The 24,284-nt window shown below is 43.8% G+C and overlaps 1 protein-coding gene across 2 annotated transcripts in view; it reads left to right on the forward strand.

Moving 5' to 3' along the window:
- kmt2bb (lysine (K)-specific methyltransferase 2Bb) overlaps window positions 1–24,284 on the forward strand; it is an 86,638-nt gene that overhangs the window by 17,486 nt on the left and 44,868 nt on the right. For both annotated transcript variants that reach the window (XM_045701009.2, XM_014156395.3), the window contains exons 3-14: window positions 1,099–5,157; window positions 5,355–5,560; window positions 5,785–5,898; window positions 6,136–6,298; window positions 6,446–6,680; window positions 6,792–7,090; window positions 11,007–11,110; window positions 11,795–11,905; window positions 17,264–17,377; window positions 17,568–17,708; window positions 19,176–19,386; window positions 19,522–19,635. In XM_045701009.2, coding sequence (XP_045556965.2) covers window positions 1,099–5,157; window positions 5,355–5,560; window positions 5,785–5,898; window positions 6,136–6,298; window positions 6,446–6,680; window positions 6,792–7,090; window positions 11,007–11,110; window positions 11,795–11,905; window positions 17,264–17,377; window positions 17,568–17,708; window positions 19,176–19,386; window positions 19,522–19,635 — 5,871 coding nt within the window. The remainder of the gene's footprint in view (window positions 1–1,098; window positions 5,158–5,354; window positions 5,561–5,784; window positions 5,899–6,135; window positions 6,299–6,445; window positions 6,681–6,791; window positions 7,091–11,006; window positions 11,111–11,794; window positions 11,906–17,263; window positions 17,378–17,567; window positions 17,709–19,175; window positions 19,387–19,521; window positions 19,636–24,284) is intronic.

Here is a 24,284-nt window from a genome sequence, read left to right on the forward strand (position 1 = left end):
TACTAATAATATGCATATTCTAGTTTCTGGGCAAGAGTAGTAACCAGTTTAATTTGGGTACGTTTTTTTCATCCGACCGTGAAAATACTGCCCCCTACACCCCAACAGGTTAACAAACGATCGTTTTTGGCAAGTCGGTTAGGACATCTACTTTGTGCATGACACAAGTGATTTTTACAACAATAGTTTACAGACAGATTATTTCACTTATAACTCACTGTATCACCATTCCAGTGGGTCACCAGTCCCTCCTGCCTTTGATCTGGCGGGCACACTAGACACAAAATTCTAAATTTGTAAATGATGTCTATGTGTTGGAGTGTGCCCCAGGCTATCCAGGAAAAAAAAGAAAATGGTGCAGTTCAGTTTGCTTAATATAAGGAATTTGTAATGTATTTATACTTTTACTTTTGATACTTAAATATATTTTATCAATTTCTTACTTTTACTTTTGGTACTTAAGTATATTTAAAACCCCATACTGTTAGAGTTTTACTCTAGTATTTTAGTGGGGGACTTTCGCTGTTACTTGTGTCATTTTCTATTAAGGTTTATTGGGTACTTTTTCCACCACTGCAAGTATATACTGGAGTTGCTTACCAAGACCACATTGAAGTTTACTGAGAGGCCTAGTTACAGTTTTGACTTAAATCTGCTTGAAAATCTATGGCGAGACTTGAAAATGGCCGTCTTGCTATGATCAACAACCAACTTGACAGCTTGAAGAATTCTAAAAAGAGTAATGTGCAAATAGTGTACAATCCAGTGGTGCAATGCTCTTAGAGACTCACCCATAAAGACTCACAGCTCTAATCACTGCCAAAGGTGATTCTGACATGTGAATAGTTATGTAAATTAGATGTCTATATTTCATTTGCAATAAAATAGCTATCTTTTAATTTTTTCATGTTTTCACTTGGTCGTTATGGGGTATTGTGTAGATGGGTGAGAAATTTTATTTTAAACCATTTTGAATTCAGGCTGTTACGCAACAAAATGTGGAATAAGACAGGGGGTATGAATACTTTCTGAAAGCATTGTATATCAGCTTAGATATGATAGTAATTTCCTCTCTCATTTGTTATTTTCCTCCATAAGGGGATCCTGTCAAAACAAAATCAAAAAGGATACGAGAGAAGCCACCCCTTGTAGTCACCTCAAAGGAGACAGAGGAGTGTCCAACTCCTGAAGAAGATGCACTATCTTCACAAGAGGTCCACAGTGCAATTCCTCCAGATGCAGTGCCTTCTAAGGATGGTAGGAAGGGTTCAAAAAACAAGCACTCAAATCCAGCAAAGGATAGGCGTCCTGCGGGAAACGTGGCAGCTTTAACACCACGGATTACCATCAAGTTGGTGGCCAAGAAGACGGTGAGAAAGGAAAAGGGAGGACATCTAAAATCTGTGGAGAAGCTGAAGGTAAAAGGATTACATTTTCAATCAAAAGCTAATGACGTCAAAGGTGACCAGATGTCCAGTGCCCATGTCAAATTAAAGACCGAGACACAAGCTGATGAGGCACAGCATCTGAATGGCACTGAGGATGAGGGAGGCGGAGGAGCCATACTGGCAAGGAGGCGTGGTAGATCTGCCTCCAAGATCACTGAACCCTGTGTTCAAAGTGGGGCCAAAGTTGGGGAGGTTGATGACCAAAAATCAGAGGGGTGTATAAAATCAACAGGCAAACAGGACATTGCACTGGAAAGTGGAAATGCGGAGCCAAAAACAGACATTAACAAATTCAAACGGAAAGAAAGAACCACAGAGGTAAGCACTGAAGTCAATAAACTGGTGATCCGGAGAAGAAATAGAACTACTAATCCACCCTCCGAAACACATGAAGGCCTTGTAACAGAATTAAAAAACCAGAGCAATGACAAAGTATGTCTGGCAGAGTCTTTGTTAGAGGTTTCTAGAATAGAGGAAGCCAAACCACCATCCAGAAAGAGTAGGCGTAAACAAAGCAAGGCACATCAAGAAGAGAAGATGGTCACAGAAATCCATGTTCCGTTAGCCACAGAACCTGAAAAGCCAATTGTTGAATCCAATGACGGTCTGGCTTTTAAAAATGACGATGACATAATCGGGATTCCAAGTTTTAAGCTGATTAAAATCAGAAACCCCAAATTGGAAGGCTCATCTCAGTCTGACAGTAAGGGCTCCTCTCGTAAGAAGAAACGAAGCAAGTTTGTGTGGACACTTACATTGGTTAAGGGGAAAAGAAAGGACACCCAAGTGCAGGGCTCTGGAAATACTGTCAAAGGAACAGAGAAGCAGCGGAGTACCACTGAATTAGACAAAGCCTCTCTTTTTGAACCCAGTGTGATCAAGAGTGTAGAGAACCCCGAAGAGAAAGAGGCCACGAGTTTTACCACTTCCAGAGATGCTGAGCACACACATAATGTGAAGTCTTCCAAGAAGAAGACTAAGGAGACTTCGTCTCTTGAGGAAAAGTCCTCTCTTCATGTTGAAGTGGGACAGGTAACGCAACCACATCCAGACGAGGCCACTCAAACTGACTGTGGTGATACTGTGGGAAAGGTTGTTCCACCCCTTCAGATAAAAAAGGTCTCCTCACCCGGTAAACCTAAACGCTCAAAACCATCATTCTTGATCCATCAAACTAGTCCTGTGCCTGAAGAAAAAAATATACTGGTAAACACAAAAGATTCAAGTGCAATTCTGGAGGAAAATGTTTTTTTATCAGACACAAACGCTGTGCCAACTCCCAAAGCAAGGAGGAGAAGACTGGCAAAGATGTCTACACCACGGAAGAAGCGTGGAAGTCATAAACCCTGGACAACCCACAAACACAAGCTTCAATCAAGTCCAAATGTGGAACATCCATCTGATGTTCCAGCCAGTGAAGCAGAACCACAGATCAATGAGGTTTTGAAGACTGAGGTTTCGACATTGTCTGTCTCTAAACCTAGAAGGAGAAGAAGTTCATGTGTTTCAGTTAGAAAGAGGCCAGGGAAGACACAGATGTTACCTGAACCCACCGAATCTCCAAACAAAGAGTTAGCCCCATCTGAACAGCAGACCGTGGAGTTCTCCACATTGTCTGTTGTCTCTAAACCTAGGAGAAGAAATTCTAGCCTTTCAATAAGAAATAAGTCAAAGACACCAACATCATCTGAAACTCCAATCACAGAGATGGCCCCATTTGAACAGCAGACAGAGGAGGTCTCCACATTATCTGTTGTATCTAAACCTAGGAGAAGAAATTCTAGCCTTTCAATAAGAAATAGGTCAAAGACACCAACATCATCTGAAACTCCAATCACAGAGATGGCCCCATTTGAACAGCAGACAGAGGAGGTCTCCACATTGTCTGTTGTATCTAAACCTAGGAGAAGAACTTCTAGCCTTTCAATTAGAAAGAAGTCAAGAAAGACTCCATCTGAAACTCCAAACACAGAGATGGCCCCATCAGAACAGCAGACAGAGGAGGTCTCCACATTGTCTGTTGTGTTTAAACCTAGGAGAATAACTTCTAGCCTTTCAATAAGAAATAATTCAAAGACGCCAACATCATCTGAATCTCCAATCACAGAGATGGCCCCATTTGAACCACAGACTGAGGAGGTCTCCACATTGCCTGTTGTCTCTAAATCTAGAAGGAGAAGAAATTTGAGCCTTTCAATTAGAAAGAAGTCAAAGACGCCAACGTCATCTGAAACTCCAAACATAGAATTAGCCCGATCTGAACCTGTGACTTTGGCTGACACTCAACCAGCGGTAAAGGTGGAGCCAGAGACCCAGCCAATAGAGAGTGGAAAGGTGCTGCTGTTGGAGCCCCCTGTTATTGAAAAGACAGAACCACGGCGTCATAGAAGTCTGTTCAAACATGGCAAAAAGAAGCGAAGAGCCTTGATTGGACAGAGGCAGAAACAAAGGCAGAGGCCAAGAAGGAGAAGGCGTGATGAGAGTAAATCACCTGAAAGTAAGGTTCCTGAAACTGTTGAAGAGGTAGACCTAAAGGAAGTTTCCTCCCCAGAGGCTGCTTCCACACCGGCAAGCTCTAAACTCATTGGCATCCTCAAGACCAAGTACAGAAGGAAAAAGGTCCCCAATTCAAGCCTTCAGTTCCTTGGTACCAAAAGACCAAGAGCCAGGCCTAACACTCTATCTAAGCAGGTAGAAATGGATATCGCCCAGCAAATTTTGGAGGAGCAGGATATACAAGACACTGTGGATGATGAACCACAGTCTGATGCTTTTGATGACCAGCATGGTAAATCAAAGTACCTTAAAAACATAAAGCACTTCATCATGCCTGTTGTCAGTGTCCGGTCCTCACGGGTGATCAAGACTCCACAGAGGTTTATGGATGATGCTGGCATGTCCGTTTTGCCCCGTAGAAACTCCCCGAAGAAAGGCCAACAATTCGGCTTACACCCACGCACTGGAAGGAAACGAGAAGATGGCACAGGTAGAGAGCTTACTCCTGATCTGCCTATCGACGAGGAAGAATTTCTGAATGAGGCGCAGTTAGATGTGGATTTGTTCTCAACTCAGGAACTCGAACAGGAAACCACTGACGTGAGTGACGGCTTATCCTACGGAAAGCAGTCTGGAAAGAGGAAGTCCCTTTTGAGGAATCCCAGTTTCAAGTGGCATGTGCCAGGAGAGTCTGGTGAGGAGGTATATACACTGGACAAAACTCTACAGAGCGAGTATGAGACTTTACTTTTATCCAAAGAATTCCAAATTGCTTCTGAACCATCAACCGATCCCCAGGAGGTTCAGAAAAAGAAAAGGCCCTGCAAGTTCAACAAGCAAACATCTCACCTAAATATATACAAGCGACTGAAGAAGCTGCAACCAGGACTTCCCAAAAAGAGAAGAAAAAATGTGATGACAGATGGCGTTTGCAATACTCTTCAATCTTCTGTTCATATGCTAGCGGAAGGTCTGGATGATGAAGTCAAGAGCATCTGTCTAAAGAAACGTCCCACAATCACAGCTCCAAGCAAACCCAAATCAAAGCAAGGCAAATCCAAACTCAAGATTGAGGATCTTGATAGCCCTGGGGTTGTGCGAAAAGTCTCTGTGTGTGTTCGGACTATGAACTCAAAGTTCTTAACATTCCAATATGGAGAACATGAGGAGTTGACAGAGGAAGACAAAACAAATGCTGAAAATGTTATTGCAGGTAAGCAAAGATCAATCAATTAATGCTGATAGTTGTTTAACATTGGCTTGCTAGATTAAAAAAAAACTGTGCCTTATGTAAACCTGGTATTTTTGTTTATTTTTTATTTTACTTGGTATAATGTCTCTGAGTATGTTTTTACTGCTTAAATTACCCTGGAAAGTAGTGACATACTTTTTGGTCTTTCTCTGTCCCAGAAGCAGGAAAGCTTGAGCCACAGGAACTGCATCTGAACATGATCGCAGAGGCTGACCGTGCTACTGCTGCTGCTGCTGCTGAGGAGAAAGGAGCCACCCAGAGAGTTCGCTTCACAGGGGCCAATAAGAGGATGTTCAATCTGCTCAAGAAAGCCAAGGTCCAGCTCAACAAGATCGACCAGCAGAAACAACTGAAGTCCTCAGGGGTAATAATTGTCCCACTCATAAAAAGAATACACTTCAAAATTGCCATGCAGACAGTTATTTTTTGCAGTAAACAACATGCATGATGGGACTTTTTTCTGATACAGAATATGCTTTGTTTCCCTTCATTGTCATTAAATAGGATGATATTCATTAACACCAATATTGTGATATCTCTGGAGAGCTTCCTGTGTAAGCCCATAGTGATGAAACATGTTACCTGCAGCTTCTATCAGGGCCTGCTGGCTCCAGAGATGCAGCAGGGAAGAGACAAAGGAGGAAACCGAAAGAGCAGCTTGAGCCTGCTGCCTCAAATATGACTGACCCACCCCTGTCACAGGTATGGGCATATGAACACAATCCTGGTCTGTGCTGTTCTCTGCATGTTTTATGTTCAGTGTCTCTCGCAATTCAATGTGTCTGAATGTTGCTTTGTCTCTTACTTAATAAAGTATCAGTATGTTGTTTCTTCCTTGCTAAGACCCACCTTTTCTGGTCATAAAAATATTTTTCAATGTGATGAATGAATGTGTCATAACAGCATCCCTCCCTGTCCCCCCTCTTTCCTCGTTAACAGGAGTTCCGCAGAGCGGGGGGTCCACGCATCAAGCATGTGTGCCGTGCAGCAGCTGTGGTGCTGGGCCAGCCTCGGGCGCTGGTGCCCGATGACATGATCCCCAGACTCAGTGCTCTGCCACTGCATGAGAGAACTGGCATATCCCCCTCTGGAAAGAACCAAGGTAGAGCCTCAAGCTTTCAAAACTGATTATCAATGCAAATCTCTCAACAAATTTTTTTAAGTGAAATTATGCGTTCTGGTCTTTCCACACAACTTTCTTTGACTTTCCTATGAAAGATATCATAATTATATACCTTATCTATTGAAGGTGGTCGGTCTCCCTCTGGGCCAGACAGCCCTGGGCTGCTGGACCAAAAGGTTACCAAGGTCAGGAAGTCAGGAGCAGGTTTTGCTAAACAAAAGAGCCTTGGATCATTTGGGCTCCGCTCTCGGAGGTGTGGGATCTGCAAGGGCTGCAACCATGAGGAGGACTGTGGCGAGTGCATGAACTGCCTGGACAAACCCAAGTTTGGAGGGCCCAATACGAAGCGACAGTGCTGCGTGTAAGTGTACTGCTCATCAGAATTGCAAAGGTGACCAACTCGCATATATGCTACTGAATTATATGGATTGAATAGACAACTAAATGACCCATTTTTTTCTCTCTCCAAAAGATATAAAAGATGCGATCAGATTGAAGACAGAAAAGCACGTCGTTTGAGTGGCAAGTTCCCTAGAGGTCCTGGGAAGCGCAGGCGGCACTGCCTCAGCGTGGTTCAGTCTAGCAATGAGGAAGTTGATGGGATGGAGGTGGGGGACAGCCAGAGCCCATCTGTGAGGAAGCAGCCGCGGCGCTGTGTGAAGCCGCGCTCCTACTTTGACCTGCTGGACTATGACTCTGACCTGGAGATCACTGTGGGCTCCAACTCTGCCTCCCCCGGCCGGAGGAGAGGCCCCGGTCCACGCATCCAAGGTAGTAATGTAACATTATCGGGAAGTGATCATAGAAAGGGATTTTATTCTATGTAATATTTTCAGATCTTCTGGAACAGATATTCCCAAACTGGGACACGCGCAATGCCGTCAGGCGCAATGCCGTCAGCCAAATAAAAATGTGATTCACATTTTTTTTTCCTTTTTCACATTTTCAAACAGTCAATTTTAGTAAGGCCTGCGTCCATAGAGACACATACCAGCTCTACTGGTAGTACTGCTACTACCAGCAGTACTACACCTGCACCTGTTGACTACACAAGTTGTGTTGCTTCCACGAGCACATCCAATGCTAGCATCAGTAAGCTAGCATGGGCACTGACAGTTGAAAATCTGATGCAGCCGAAGAGCTACTGCCCCCTAACCCGGGAAAGCACCGAAAAACAGATAGGGACATTGGACCATCGAAAAGGCGCAAATATGATGAGAGCTACATTGATTTGGGGTTGACTTATATTGCGAGTAGTGCCTTTCCTCAGCCACAGTGTGTAATGTGCAAAAGTACTATCTCACAACTCAATGAAACCTTCACTCTTGCGCAGACATTTAAAAACAGAACATGCCAATTTGAAAAATAAGCCATGGGAGTTTTTTGATAGAGAATTAAGATGACTTTCGAGTAGTAAGACATGTATAAAATAAACAGATACCATTAACCTCTCTAGGGTATGTGGGATGAAATCGTCCCACCTACTCAACAGCCAGTGGAATTCCGTGGCGCGTTATTCAAATACCTTAGAAATGCTATTACTTCAATTTCTCAAACATATGACTATTTTACACCATTTTAAAGACAAGACTCTCGTTATTCTAACCACACTGTCCGATTTCAAAAAGGCTTTACAACGAAAGCAAAACATTAGATTATGTCAGCAGAGTACCCAGCCAGAAATAATCAGACACCCATTTTTCAAGCTAGCATATAATGTCACATAAACCCAAACCACAGCTAAATGCAGCACTAACCTTTGATGATCTTCATCAGATGACACTCCTAGGACATTATGTTATACAATACATGCATGTTTTGTTCAATCAAGTTCATATTTATATCAAAAACCAGCTTTTTACATTAGCATGTGACGTTCAGAACTAGCATACCCACCGCAAACTTCTGGTGAATTTACTAAATTACTCACGATAAACGTTCACAAAAAACATAACAATTATTTTAAGAATTATAGATACAGAACTCCTTTATGCAATCGCTATGTCCGATTTTAAAATAGCTTTTCGGCGAAAGCACATTTTGCAATATTCTGAGTAGATAGCCCAGCCATCACGGGCTAGCTATTTTGACACCCATGAAGTTTGGCCCTCACCAAACTCCGATTTACTATTAGAAAAATGTGATTACATTTGCTGTTCTTTGTCAGAATGCACTCCCAGGACTTCTACTTCAAAACAAATGTTGGTTTGGTTCAAAGTAATCCATAGTTCAAATGTTCAAATATCCTCTGTTTTGTTTGTGCGTTCAAGACACTATCCGAAGGGTGACGAAGGGTGACGCGCCCGACGCGTTTCGTGACAAAAAAATTCAAAATATTCCATTACCGTACTTCGAAGCATGTCAACCGCTGTTTAAAATCAATTTTTATGCGATTTTTCTCGTAAAAAAAGCGATAATATTCCGACCGGGAAACCCTGTTTTCGTTCAAAGACGAAAAAATAAAAACATGGTGTCGCCTCGTGCACGCGCCCCAGTCTCATTGTTCTCTGATCGACCACTATCCAAATGCGCTACTGTTTTTCAGCCAGGGCCTGCAAAGACATCATTCACCGTTTTGCCGCCTTCTAAGAGCCTATGGGAGCCGTAGGAAGTGTCACGTTACAGCAGAGATCCTCAGTTTTCAATAAAGAGAGTGTAGAAGCCCAAGAAATGGTCAGAGAGGGCACTTCCTGTAAGGAATCTTCTCAGGTTTTTGCCTGCCATATGAGTTCTGTTATACTCACAGACACCATTCAAACACAGTTTTAGAAACTTTAGGGTGTTTTCTATCCAAAGGCAATAATTATATGCATATTCTAGTTTCTGGGCAGTAGTAATAACCAGATTAAATCGGGTACGTTTTTTATCCGGCCGTGCAAATACTGCCCCCTACCCTAGAGAGGTTAATAAGAAGGGGCTAGAAGCGTCTTACATGGTGAGCTACCGAGTGGCTAGGACGGGCAAGCCCCATACTATTGTGGAGGACTTAATTCTTCCTGCTGCCGTGGATATGGTTGGGACAATGCTGTGGGAAAAGGCCCAAAAAGCGATACAGACAATGCCTTCATCAAACAACAGTTTCACAACGCATCAGTGACATGGTAGGACATGTTTTGAAACAATTACTGCTTCGCATACAAGCCAGTGAATTCTATGCGTTACAGCTGGATGATGTGGTGTCAACAGATATGGCGGGCCTGGCACAACTCCTGGTATATGTCCATTACGTTTATGGGGGGGTCAATTAAGGAAGACATCCTCTTCTGCAAACCAGAACAACAGCAGAGGATATTTAAGTACTGGACAGCTTTGTGACATCAAATGGACTTTGGTGGTCAAGATGTGTTGGTATCTGTACTGATGGTGCAAAAGCCATGACAGGTAAACATAGTGGAGTGGTAACGCGCGTGCAAGCAGTTGCTCTCGGCAGTGTACGCCACTTGGGTACACTGCAGCATCCACCGAGAGGCTCTTGCTGCCATGGGAATGCCTGACAGCTTGAAAGACGTTTTGCACACTACAGTTTCTACAACATACAGAAGTGCACTGGTTATCAAGGGGCAAAGTATTGACACGTGCTTAATGTTTTCTTTACTCCCCATAATTTTCACTTGTCTGACCGCTTGCATGATGACGAGTTTCGCACACAACTGGCCTATCTGGGAAATGTTTTTTTTCTCGCCTGAATGATCTGAATCTAGGATTACAGGGACTCTCTGCGACTATATTCAATGTGCTGGACAAAATTGAGGCTATGATAAAGAAGTTGGAGCTCTTCTCTGTCTGCATTAACAAGGACAACACATAGGTCTTTCCATCATTTTATGATTTTTTTTGTGTGCGAATGAACTCAAGCTTATGGACAATGTCAAATGTGATATAGCGAAGCACCTGAGTGAGTTGGGTGTGCAATTACGAAGGTACTTTCCCGAAATGGATGACACAAATAACTGGATTTGTTATCCCTTTCATGCCCTGCCTCCAGTCTACTTACTGATATCTGAACAAGAGAAATCGAAATTGTAACAAGCGGTTCTGTGTAAATTGAATTTAATCAGAAGCCAGTGCCAGATTTCTGGATTGGGCTGCGCTCAGAGTATCCTGCCTTGGCAAATCACGCTGTTAAGACACTGATGCCCTTTGCAACCACGTACAAATGTGAGAGTGGATTCTCGGCCCTCACTAGCATGAACTAAATACAGGCAGAGGCTGTGGAAAATGATTTAAGACTGAGACTCTCTCCAATACAACCCAACATTGCAGAGTTATGTGCATCCTTTCAAGCACACCCTTCTCATTAACTTGTGGTGAATTATTCACAATTTTCGATGAACAAATAAGGTTTTATATGTAAGATGGTTAAATAAAGAGCAAAAGGATTGATTATTATTATTTGTGCCATGGTCCTATAAGAGCTCTTATAGGACCAAAACTCACACTCATTAATACATGTATAGTGTGTGTGTGGCAGGCTTACAATAGTGGCAACATTTAAGAGTGCGCTGACCCTGGTGCTAGAGAGGGTACGCAGCTGGAGGTTGAATGTTTGAAGGGGTACGGGACTACAAAAAGATTGGGAACCACTGTTCTAGAAGATCCCGGTCAAAGCTGTGAGGTAATGCGTTAACTCTGAAGTATTAACACTGTATGTCTAATGACCACTGCAATGGTTCCTTTTCGTCTTCAGACTTTGTCTCTCTGGATGGATTCCTGGGAGACCTATCAGACGACAGTGTGAGACATCGCAGGCTGCACCACCGAGTCCCTCCTGGTCGCCGTAAAACTGACAAGGTAAAGAATCACAACAGGGCTGCTGCTCTGATGCCACTGAGCAGGCGGTGCATGAATTTACAGTTTCTGGGTCACCTAGGTGTATAACACAAAGGATCTGCACAACCCACTCCCCACCGCCCCCCCTCTCTCTCTCTCTCTCTCTCCCAATCTCTCTCTCCTCTCTCTCCAATCTCTCTATCTTTCCACTCACTTCGTCTTCTCTCTGCTGCACCTTATGGTGGGATTCCCTGTCCTCTCTTCCTTCTCTCTCCTCTCATTCCGAGTTAAGCTGCTGCTTGCTTATAGGTGCTCGTGGCAGATAACGCTGGTGCTCTTTTGCTTTGGCCTCAGCAGTCCCACCCTTCACAGGCACAGCAGAAGCGGACAGGCCCATGGAGCGGTGGTGTCTACAGCTGGCTGCACGATGACCACCATGGAGAGAGAGAGTCAGAGGGGCTGTCGGCGGAGCAGCTACTGCTGCAGATGACACAGTCCCCCCCACACTCACAGTCAGACTTGGAGCTATCCTCCTCCTACCCCGAGGACCAAGGGTCTCCCCACCCCTGGCGCCTGCTATCCCACACTGGGGCCACCCCGGGGTGGCCAAGGGCCAGGGTGAGGGTAGAGGGTGAGAGGGGAAGAATGTTGGTGGAGGCGGGGTGGGGACGAGCCCGTTTTTATGCTTTGTCTTATTTTTCCCAGAATCCTCTGGAACAGACGCCACCCAGCGTCCTGGCCGCCCTGGCCAATGGATTTGACCAGAGGGAGAGGGAGCCGTCCGAGCCTACGCACAAGATCGGCGTGGACTTCAAGGTCAGATGCTTTTCCTTGACTCTTGTAGCTGTGGTTTTAGAGATCTCATTTACCAGTTATACCCGTGGTATACGGCTGTCAGCCATTCAGCATTCAGGGCTTGAACCACCCAGTTTTAATGGCCAATATACCAGAAATCCCTGAGGTGCCTTATTGCTATTATAAACCGTTACCAACATAAATATCACAGTAAATAAGTTGTTTTGCGTCATACCTGTGATATATTGTATGCTAAATACACGGCATGAATGCTGTTTCAGCCCATCAGCATCCAGGACCCAAACTACGCAGTTTATAACCATGCTTAAATTTGTTAAGTTCATGTTTTAAGTATCCCTATATTTCTGTTATTACGGGGCTATCACTCAGTCAAGAGTGCGCCTGCGCAGGACGTCTGTTCGTTGATGGACCTAGCCGAGAGTGCAATGGCTACCTTGTAGTGTGTTCATACGGTATAGTAAACTTTGTTAAACTGGAACCTTGTCGTTGTCATTTCGAGTTAACATTGGTAGCAGAGGATGGCTAATAACTACAATGTGCCACCTCGCTTCGACGAGAAGAGGTCGTACGAAAGTTGGAAAAATGAACTTGGAATCTGGACACGAGTTACTAATCTGGACGCGAAAAAGCAAGCACTTGCGGTGGTATTATCGCTCGAGGGAAGAGCGAGAGATACAGCACTGGAAATATCCGTTGAGGATTTGAACAATGATGATGGTATAGGAACTTTGATCAGAGCACTGCATTCTGTATTTTTTAAAGAAGAGAAAGACCGTGCCTACGAGGCATATTCAAACTTTGACAGTGTTACGAGAGATATTTCGGTTGCAATGACGGACAGAGGTACAATAGGATGCGCAAGTACGACATGGTTCTCCCGGATGCAGTGTTAGCTTTCAAGTTGCTAGATACTGCCTGTCTAGATAGTAGGGAGAAACAGTTGGCTTTGACTGCTTGTACTGTACTGACTTTTGCATCAATGAAGTCGGCACTAAAAATAATTTTGGGTGAAAAGACGTCTGTCGCGCCAATAACAGATGGAATGCAAGTGAGTAACGAAGCATTTTACACTGAGCAGCAGAGAAAAGGCGTCAAAAAGTCACGTTCTCAAGACAACCAGAAGAGGTCGCCATTTCCCGGCACAAATCCACTGGACAAATATGGAAGGAGATCAAAATGTGCTATTTGTCAAAGCACTTACCATTGGGTTAAAGACTCCTCATAAAAATGAACAAGTTAAACTAACAGAGGAAAATGTAAACACAGATATAGAGCAGTGTAACATTACACTGTTTTCAAATGAATCTGCTTCTGATACTGAGATTTTTATAGTTGAATCCTTAGGATCTGCTGTGATTGATACTGACTGCATGTACACGGACAGTGTGTGGTTCAAAATGGCTTGATAGCTATGTCAGTGAACTAAATATGAAAGAAGTACAAAATATGATTGACACACCAAGCAACAGAGCTTTCAAATTTGGAGATGGGAGAATTGTTCATTCTACCAAGCGAGTTAAGATACCACCAAAATTGGTCAGACTAAGTGTCACATTGAAACAGAGGTGGTCCCTACAGATATCCCCTTACTATTAAGCAAAGCTTCCCTCAAGAAGGCAGGGGCTGTACTAGACATAAAAAATGACGTTTAAACAACCAGTGACTCTTGAACTTACTACCTCAGGCCACTATTGTGTAAACATTTTAGACAAAGACATCACACAGAGTCCATGCAAAAATGAGACTCTGGTGGACACAGAGCACATGGAGATTCTGACAGTCACAGAGAACATGAACACAAAAGAAAAACACAAAGTATTGTTAAAGCTTCACAAACAGTTTGGACATGCTACAGTTGACAGACTTCAGAAGTTACTCAGCAGTTCAGGGAATAATGATGATGAGAGTATTTCCATTCTACAGCAGATAGTTAACAGTTGTGAGACATGTCAAAAATACAGTAAATCTAAGCCCAAAGCAGCTGTTGGTTTGCCACTAGCTTCCAAATACAATGAAACAGTGGCTGTAGATCTACATGAGTTAGCACCAAGTGTGTGGTACCTTCACATAATCGACCACTTCACACGCTTTAGTGCTGGAAGCATTGTGAATACAAAGAAACCCAGTGACATCGTCAATCATTCATTCCTGGGTAAGTGTGCATGGCCCGCCCCAGAAATTGTACAGTGACAATGGAGGAGAATTCAATAATAATGAAATAAGAGAAATGGCAGAGAAATTCAACATGGAAGTAAAGACAACTGCTGCATACAGTCCATGGAGCAATGGAATTCTGGAGAGACACAATCAAACACTCACAGAGATCATGCTGAAAGTGAAGCAAGACAATGGATGTGACTGGAACACAGGCCTAGATTGGGCTTTGATGGCAAAAAACGCAATGCACAATGTTCATGGTTACAGCCCATACCAACTAGTGTTCGGGCAGAACCCTAATCTTCCCTCTGTACTGGTTGACAAGCCACCAGCACTAGAAGGGGCCAGTGTGAGTGCATGGGTGGGACAGCACCTTTCAGCACTACATGCAGCGAGAAAAGCGTTCACTGAAGCAGAGTGCTCAGAAAGAATTCGCAGGGCTCTGCGTAAACAGCTACGACCCACCGATGAGAAGTACGAAACTGGGAACAAAGTGTACTACAAACGGGTTGACTGTCAAGAGTGGAAAGGACCGGGAGTAGTCATTGACCAAGATGGTGTGGTGATATTTGTGAGGCACGGAGGCATCATTGTCAGGGTGCATCACTCAAGATTGCGGAAAGTAAATGATCAACAAGATAGAGGGGCTGTTGCTGAGAATCATCCTAATGAAAAGGAGACCGTAACAGACACAAACCTACCAGATGTCACATCCAATGATATGGACACTGAAACTGACACAGGAAATGAAGCAGAGACCTTCACACATGCCACAGATAATACTGTTGAGGGTTCAAATGAGGAAAACATTCAACAACAGCCACATGTGTTAAGACAATATCGATGTTCCAATCTGAAAACTGGACAAACTGTTAAATACATGGACAGAGAAAGTGGTATTCCACATACAGCAACCGTCATTGGACGAGCAGGAAAAGCCAAAAGAAAACACCAGAACGGGTACAACTTGCAGTACTCTGAACCAGTTACACTTTCTGGTACAACAGGGTCAGCTGACCTGTCACTTATAGATAATCTCAGAATTGAACCAATGGAAAATCGAGAAAAACAGAATGACATTCAAAATGATGATGTACTTGAAACAAAGGACGTGTCATTTGACTCAGCTAAGCTAGATGAGCTCAGTAATTGGAGGACAAATTGAGTGTTTGAGGAAGTTGGACATTGGCCAAAGATGTGTCTCAACAAGGTGGGTGTGTACCCTTAAAGAATCCTTAACTGGAATAGTGCCTAAAGCACGTCTAGTGGCTAGAGGTTTTGAGGAGCTGGCTGCTAAACAACTCCCAAAAGACTCACCGACATGCACCTCAGAGTCACTCAGATTTGCTGCTGACAGTAATCTGCCAGAAAAAATTGAAACTTAATTCCATAGACATCAAATCTGCATTTTTGCAGGGAACAGAGCTGTCAAGGGACATTCACATCCGACCTCCGCCTGAAGCTAAATGCGAAGGAACACTGTGGAAACTAAAAAGGTGTGTGTATGGACTGGCAGATGCATCACTCTACTGGTACAACAAAGTCAAGGCAACAATGCTGAATACAGGTGGAAAACTGTCACAAGTGGATCCTGCAGTCTTCTATTGGCTTGATCAAGATTGCAATGTGACTGGAGTACTTGCCTGTCATGTTGATGACTTTATCTGGGGTGGCTCACAGACCTTTGCTACAACTGTGATTCCACACCTCAAAGCTGTTTTCCAGGTCGGCCGTGAGGAGCATGATCATTTATGTTGGCATAGAGTTTATTACAGTTGATGGGACAATACTGATGCAACAGGAGAGCTATATCAAGAATCTTCAACCCATCCACATGGATTCTTCAAGAGCCGTACAAAGGAATTCCCCTCTCTGTGGAATTGAAGCTGATCAATTGAGGTCAAAGATGGGACACATTTTATGGGTTGCTAGACAGAGTAGACCTGATGTAATGTTTGATGGTTGCAACTTGGCATCTAACACAAAACACGCCACTGTACAAACCATTCATGAGGCAAACAAAGTTGTTCGTAAACTGAAATCACAACAAGTGACTTTAAAGTTTCAGCATGTTGGAAAAGATGACTCTTTGAAACTAGTTGTCTTCAGTGATGCTTCGCTAGGGAACCTTACAGATGGAGGCACACAAGGTGGACATCTAATCGTGTTAATGGGTGAAGGAGGAAGATTCTCACCTGTCTGTTGGCAGTCAAAAAGGATCAGAAGGGTTGTCCGACGCACACTTGCTGGAGAAACACTTGCTCTTGCGGATGGAATTGACAATGCGATCTTTCTTGCAACTCTGTTCTCAGAGCTTACCACTGGTGAGACAAAACGGCACATTCTACCTGTAGTTTGTGTCACTGACAACTACTCATTAGTTGATGCTTTGAAGTCAACCAAGTCTGTCACAGAGAAAAGACTTCGTATTGAGATTAGCAGCATCAAGGAACTTAGTCAAGCACAGAGAATCCAGCTGATTCTGTGGTCGACCACAAAGGAACAGCTTGCTGACTGTCTGACTGAAAAAGGAGCATCCGGTCTTGTGCTCCTACAGGCTCTCCTCCTACAGGCTCTCCTCCTACAGGCTCTCCTCCTACAGGCTCTCCTCCTACAGGCTCTCCTCCTACAGGCTCTCCTCCTACAGGCTCTCCTCCTACAGGCTCTCAGTAATGGAAAGTGGCAGCTTGAGTAATTCAAATAAAAACTGTCACACAACCCATTTGTAATGGGGAACTTGAATAATTCTTGGACATTTAATTATGTTGTTGTTTAATTTGTCTTTAAAGAAAAGGGGGAGATTGTTAAGTTCATGTTTTAAGTATCCCTATATTTCTGTTATTACGGGGCTATCACTCAGTCAAGAGTGCGCCTGCGCCGGACGTCTGTTCGTTGATGGACCTAGCCGAGAGTGCAATGGCTACCTTGTAGTGTGTTCATACGGTATAGTAAACTTTGTTAAACTGGAACTTTGTTGTTGAGTCATTTCGAGTTAACAAAATGAGCCATTATCATCATCAGTTTTTGGCTTTGGTTTAGTTCTGTAATACCCTTATCTATCCACTGGATGTCAGTGCTCTTCTACATCAAAAGTCCCAAAGGCTATTTCCCATCTCTGTATCTCCCACTCCTGTGTATGACTCTGTCCTGTGGCCTCTATGAGAGGTGAAAGCTGTGTCTAAGCCCCTGTCTGCCATGCAGGAGGACTGTGACCTCCAGAATGTGTGGATGATGGGAGGCCTGAGTATCCTGACCTCTGTGCCCATCATGCCCCCCTGTGTCTGCCTGCTGTGTGCCAGTAAAGGACAACAAGAGGTAAAGGCTCACAACATGGCTCTGTTATTACAATGTCCCATTGGAGGAATGTCTTTGTTTTCAACACTGCTATTTGCTATAGGATGTTTTGACATATAGGATGTTTTTGTCAATGTATGGCCATGATGGATCTTTTGAATCCACATTGGAATGTCTTAAACCTGCAGACCGTTGTCTGTTCCTATTCTAGCAAATGCTGTACTGCCAGGTGTGCTGTGAGCCCTTCCACCGGTTTTGCCTTGAGCCAACGGAGCGTCCCTCTGAGGAGAACTGGTGCTGTCGCCGCTGCAAGTGCTGCCATATATGTGGCAGAAAAAACAAGCACTCCAAGGTATGGGTCCACACAAGGCCCCAGTCACTCCAGTCTCAACCGAGGACTGAACCACCTGGTCACTAGTTTAGGCTATATCCAGGGTCTATAGTTAACCCAGAGACTGAAGAGTAAGTGAGACACCCCACTCACTGTTTTTTTTATGCTTCAATGAACTAAGTAGACCAGATCTAGCTGATATTGCATTGATGCCTATGGGAGAGGGGCTTACTTTATTAGACCAGAACTGACATTTTGTTCAATAATTCACACTCAGGCCGTTAACAATCTTCATGCATTTACATTTACGTCATTTAGCAGACGCTCTTATCCAGAGCGACTTCCAAATTGGTGCATTCACCTTGTGATATCCAGTGGAACAACCACTTTACAATAGTACATCTATATCTATTTTTATTTTTTGGGGGGTAGGTTAGAAGGATTACTTTATCCTATCCCAGGTATTCCTTAAAGAGGTGGGGTTTCAGGTGTCTCCGGTAGGTGGTCATTGACTCCGCTGTCCTGGCGTTGTGAGGGAGCTTGTTCCACCATTGGGGTGCCAGAGCAGCGAACAGTTTTGACTGGGCTGAGCGGGAACTGTGCTTCCGCAGAGGTAGGGGGGCCAGCAGGCCAGAGGTGGATGAACGCAGTGCCCTTGTTTGGGTGTAGGGACTGATCAGAGCCTGAAGGTATGGAGGTGCCGTTCCCCTCACAGCTCCGTAGGCAAGCACCATGGTCTTGTAGCAGATGCGAGCTTCAACTGGAAGCCAGTGGAGAGAGCGGAGGAGCTGGGTGACGTGAGAGAACTTGGGAAGGTTGAACACCAGACGGGCTGCGGCGTTCTGGATGAGTTGTAGGGGTTTAATGGCACAGGCAGGGAGCCCCGCCAACAGCGAGTTGCCGTAATCCAGACGGGAGATGACAAGTGCCTGGATTAGGACCTGCGCTGCTTCCTGTGTAAGGCAGGGTCGTACTCTGCGAATGTTGTAGAGCATAAACCTACAAGATCGGGTCACCGCCTTGATGTTAGCGGAGAACGACAGGGTGTTGTCCAGGGTCACGCCAAGGCTCTTAGCACTCTGGGAGGAGGACACAAGGGAGTTGTCAACCGTGATGGTGAGATCATGGAACGGGCAGTCCTTCCCCGGGAGGAAGAGCAGCTCCGTCTTGCCGAGGTTCAGCTTGAGGTGGTGATCCGTCATCCACGCTGATATGTCTGCCAGACATGCAGAGATGCGATTCGCCACCTGGTTATCAGAAGGGGGAAAGGAGAAGATTAATTGTGTGTCGTCTGCGTAGCAATGATAGGAGAGACCATGTGAGGATATGACAGAGCCAAGTGACTTGGTGTATAGCGAGAATAGGAGAGGGCCTAGAGGGCACACATCCACCATCTTTGGTTTTCACTGATCAGGAAACAACTGTGACATCAGTGTTGCCACCAATCTATGTGTAACTGAAATACTGTATCTCTCTGGTGTTCCTCAGCCTCTGCTGGAGTGTGACAGATGCCAGAACTGTTATCACCCTTCATGCCTGGGGCCTAACTACCCCAAACCCAACAGGAGGAGGAAGGCCTGGGTGTGTATGACATGCATCAGGTGTAAAAGCTGTGGGGTTACACCAGGGAAGAGTTGGGACACCGAGTGGAACCACGATAAAGGACTCTGTCCAGACTGCACCAAGCTCCACGACCAAGGTAAGATGAAGTGAACGCTTTGGGGAAGTCGATCTGCAAACACAAATGTTCAAACATGGTAAAAGACAAGCTCATTTATTTGATTTCACTGTTCATATGGGAATGGCAGGATATTGACGATATCATTTTCTAAAGGCAACTACTGTCCGATCTGCTTCAAGTGCTATGAGGACAGTGACTACGACAGTCAGATGATGCAGTGTGCCACCTGTAACCACTGGGTCCATGCCAAGTGTGAGGACCTGACAGGTGAGTCTTCCAGTGTTACGCCCAACTTATTCTGCTGTGTAACAGGCTCCCATGCTCAGCAGTACCTTTCACAGGGATGCAAACTCGTCACTTTTCCCTGACATTTGCCTTTTGATCTTAGAATACAGAAGGTCATCCACGTGAGTCATGTAGATCTGACAAAAAGTGCGTAGATGTAGTGTATCACTCATTGAGTTATAACGTCGAGGCTCCAACAGATCTTCTCCCTGTGTGATCACTACCGACTGTACAGAATGCATCCCTACCCTCTGTGTCCTACAAATAGAATACCAGGGTTTAGATCGTGATGTCAGATATGTCATATCAGAACGAGTGCTTCATCCAATATCACGTGTGACAGCTGTGAGCAGCCAGCTGCGTCCCACTAACCAGCCGTTAGCCTGCTCAGCGGCCTCTCTCCATCTGTTCTTTCTGCACATCTCTATCACTTTTAAAATGCTAGTTAGCCATGATGGCGAGCTGGGGTGTGCAGACAGTGATGTGGTTTCTGTTACATTTGTTTAATAATTGGAGCTGCTCGCAGTGCAAGGGAAGTGGATACATGTTACTCTGTATTATGATACTTGGTCTGGTAGCACATCCTTAGTAAAGTGTTGGTATGGTGACAACCCCACTCTAAAAATAGGCACATTTTCTTGCAGTTTACGTAGCTTTTGTTGTGTGTTTATGTAGGAAGACTTTGTCACTTTTTTAGGCCCTCAACAGTTTGCATCCCTGCTTTCACAATAGAGAACATGCACTGAGTGTACAAAACGTTATAAACACCTGCTCTTTCCTTGACAGGCTGACCAGGTGAATCCAGTTGAGCGCTATGAGCCCTTATGGCTGTTACCTTCAATCAGTGTAGATGAAGGGGAGGAGAAAAGTCAAAGGATTTTTTTAAATCATTGAGACATGGATTGTGCATTTCTGCTATTCAGAGGGTGAATGGGCAAGACAAAATATTTAAGTGCCTTTGAATGGGTTTTAGTAGTAGGTACCAGGCACACCAGATTTGAGTGTGTCAAGAACTGCAAAGCTGCTGGGGTTTTCACAAGTTTCCTGTGTGTATTGTTAGGTTCTAATTCTCAGTCAAACTCGATGGATACTATGAAAGCTTAAACAAGTTTATTCTTCCCAGAGGGTCAATACAGCTGCATTCAGACAACTTGTTTCCACCAACACAAGTGTGTATGTGTGTGTGTGTGTGTGTGTGTGTATATACATTGCTCAAAAAAATAAAGGGAACACTTAAACAACACATCCTAGATCTGAATGAAATAAATAATCTTATTAAATACTTTTTTCTTTACATAGTTGAATGTGCTGACAACAAAATCAAACAAAAATAATCAATGGAAATCCAATTTATCAACCCATGGAGGTCTGGATATATATATACTCCTCCTTCTCTCCAACCCTTACATCTGCTATGGTTCGACAGGAAGACGAAGTGATGGGGGTAATAAACCGTTCCTTCTCCCTTAAGGTGACCTGACCTCAACCCCCTTGATGCCTAATCCAAAGCTCTCCACCCGTATCACCTATAGCAATCGTGATTGCCTCAACTCAGCATATTCCAAAGCCATCTGGCTCCTACAGATAACCATTAACTTCTGATATAAAAACCAGTCTCTATCACTCCTTAGATACTATAGTATTACTTCTGATCTATCATGTCTCTAGTATAACAATGTTCCAAGTTTAAGAATTCAGAACCCAGAATCTAACAGTCCCCTGTATCGAACATTTAACTCCATACTGTTACATACACTTGGAAATTACTTTTAAATGGACAAACAATAATAATAATAAAAAATAAAACATGATTAACATTCAGAGTTAGGCTTATGGCCTCTGTTCTATATGCACGCTCTTATTTCCATCTCTCATCACACAACAGAATGCCATAGCAGCTGAAGCTGTTGGCTTTCTCCACTTCAGCTTGAGCTGCTTTTCCACTTTCTACTTCTGGTTCTTAACCTCTCTAGGGTCGACGGGACGAAATCGTCCCACCTACTCAACAGCCAGTTGAATCCCGTGGCGCGTTATTCAAATACCTTAGAAATGCTATTACTTCAATTTCTCAAACATATGACTATTTTACACCATTTTAAAGACAAGACTCTCGTTAATCTAACCACACTGTCCGATTTCAAAAAGGCTTTACAACGAAAGCAAAACATTAGATTATGTCAGCAGAGTACCCAGCCAGAAATAATCAGACACCCATTTTTCAAGCTAGCATATAATGTCACATAAACCCAAACCACAGCTAAATGCAGCACTAACCTTTGATGATCTTCATCAGATGACAACCCTAGGACATTATGTTCTACAATACATGCATGTTTTGTTCATATTTATATCAAAAAACAGCTTTTTACATAAGCATGTGACGTTCAGAACAAGCATACCCCCCGCAAACTTCTGGTGAATTTACTAAATTACTCACGATAAACGTTCACAAAAAAAATAACAATTATTTTAAGAATTATAGATACAGAACTCCTCTATGCACTCGCTATGTCCGATTTTTAAAATAGCTTTTCGGTGAAAGCACATTTTGCAATATTCTCAGTAGATAGCCCGGCATCACATGGCTAGCTATTTAGACACCCACCAAGTTTAGCACTCACCAAAATCAGATTTACTATAAGAAAAATGTTATTACCTTTGCTGTCTTCGTCAGAATGCACTCCCAGGACTTCTACTTCAATAACAAATGTTGGTTTGGTTCAAAATAATCCATAGTTATGTTCAAATATCCTCTGTTTTGTTCGTGCGTTCAAGACACTATCCGAATGGTAAAGAAGGGTGACGCGCACGACGCATTTCGTGACAAAAAAATTCTAAATATTCCATTACCGTACTTCGAAGCATGTCAACCGCTGTTTAAAATCAATTTTTATGCGATTTTTCTCGTAAAAAAGCGATAATATTCTGACCGGGAAAGCGTGTTTAGGTTCAAAGGCGAAAGAAAATAAAACATGGGGTCGACTCGTGCACGCGCCTCAGCCCATTGTCCTCTGATAGAGCACTTGCCAAAAGCGCTAATGTTTTTCAGCCAGTGGCTGGAATTACATCATTCAGCTTATTCCCGCCTTCTGAGAGCCTATGGGAGCCGTAGGAAGTGTCACGTTACAGCAAATATCCTCAGTCTTCAATAAACAGAGTCAAGAAGCTCAAGGAATGGTCAGACAGGCCACTTCCTGTAAGGAATCTTCTCAGGTTTTTGCCTGCCATATGAGTTCTGTTATACTCACAGACACCATTCAAACACAGTTTTAGAAACTTTAGGGTGTTTTCTATCCAAAGCCAATAATTATATGCATATTCTAGTTTCTGGGCAGTAGTAATAACCAGATTAAATCGGGTACGTTTTTTATCCGGCCGTGTAAATACTGCCCCCTAACCCCAACAGGTTAAGAGAGTGATAGCACAAGACTTGGAAAGCCGAAAAGAAACACAAAACAACAGCATTAACAAGGTTTATTTATTTATTTTTATTTCACCTTTATTTAACCAGGTAGGCAAGATGAGAACAAGTTCTCATTTACAATTGCGACCTGGCCGAGATGATAAAGCAAAGCAGTTCGACACATACAACAACAGAGAGTTACACATGGAGTAAAACAAACATACAGTCAATAATACAGTAGAAAAATATGTCTATATACAATGTGAGCAAATGAGGTGAGATAAGGGAGGTAAAGGCAAAAAAGGCCATGGTGGCAAAGTAAATACAATATAGCAAGTAAAACACTGGAGTGGTAGATTTGTAGTGGAAGAAAGTAGAAATAGAAATAATGGGGTGCAAAGGAGCTAAATAAATAAATACAGTAGGGGGAAGTGGTAGTTGTTTGGGCTAAATTATAGATGGGCTATGTACAGGTGCAGTGATCTGTGAGCTGCTCTGACAGCTGGTGCTTAAAGCTAGTGAGGGAGATAAGTGTTTCCAGTTTCAGAGATTTTTGTAGTTCGTTCCAGTCATTGGCAGCGGAGAACTGAAAGGAGAGACGGCCAAAGGAGGAATTGGCTTTGGGGGTGACCAGAGAGATATATCTGCTGGAGCGCGTGCTACAGGTGGGTGCTGCTATGGTGAACAGTGAGCTGAGATAAGGGGGGACTGGAGATGACCTGGAGCCAGTGGGTTTGGCGACGAGTATGAAGCGAGGGCCAGCCAACGAGAGCGTACAGGTCGTAGTGGTGGGTAGTATATGGGGCTTTGGTGACAAAACGGATGGCACTGTGATAGACTGCATCCAGTTTATTGAGTAGGGTATTGGAGGCTATTTTGTAAATGACATCGCCGAAGTTGAGGATCGGTAGGATGGTCAGTTTTACGAGGGTATGTTTGGCAGCATGAGTGAAGGATGCTTTGTTGCGAAATAGGAAGCCAATTCTAGATTTAACTTTAGATTGAAGATGTTTGATGTGAGTCTGGAAGGAGAGCTTACAGTCTAACCAGACACCTAGGTATTTGTAGTTGTCCACATATTCTAAGTAAGAACCGTCCAGAGTAGTGATGCTGGATGGGCGGGCAGGTGCGGGCAGCGATTGGTTGAAGAGCATGCATTTAGTTTTACTTGTATTTAAGAGCAGTTGGAGGCTACGGAAGGAGAGTTGTGTATGGCATTGAAGCTCGT

This window comes from Salmo salar, chromosome 02 (genome assembly GCF_965601325.2).
Source record: "Salmo salar chromosome 02, fSalSal1, whole genome shotgun sequence".
Taxonomy (NCBI): domain Eukaryota; kingdom Metazoa; phylum Chordata; class Actinopteri; order Salmoniformes; family Salmonidae; genus Salmo; species Salmo salar.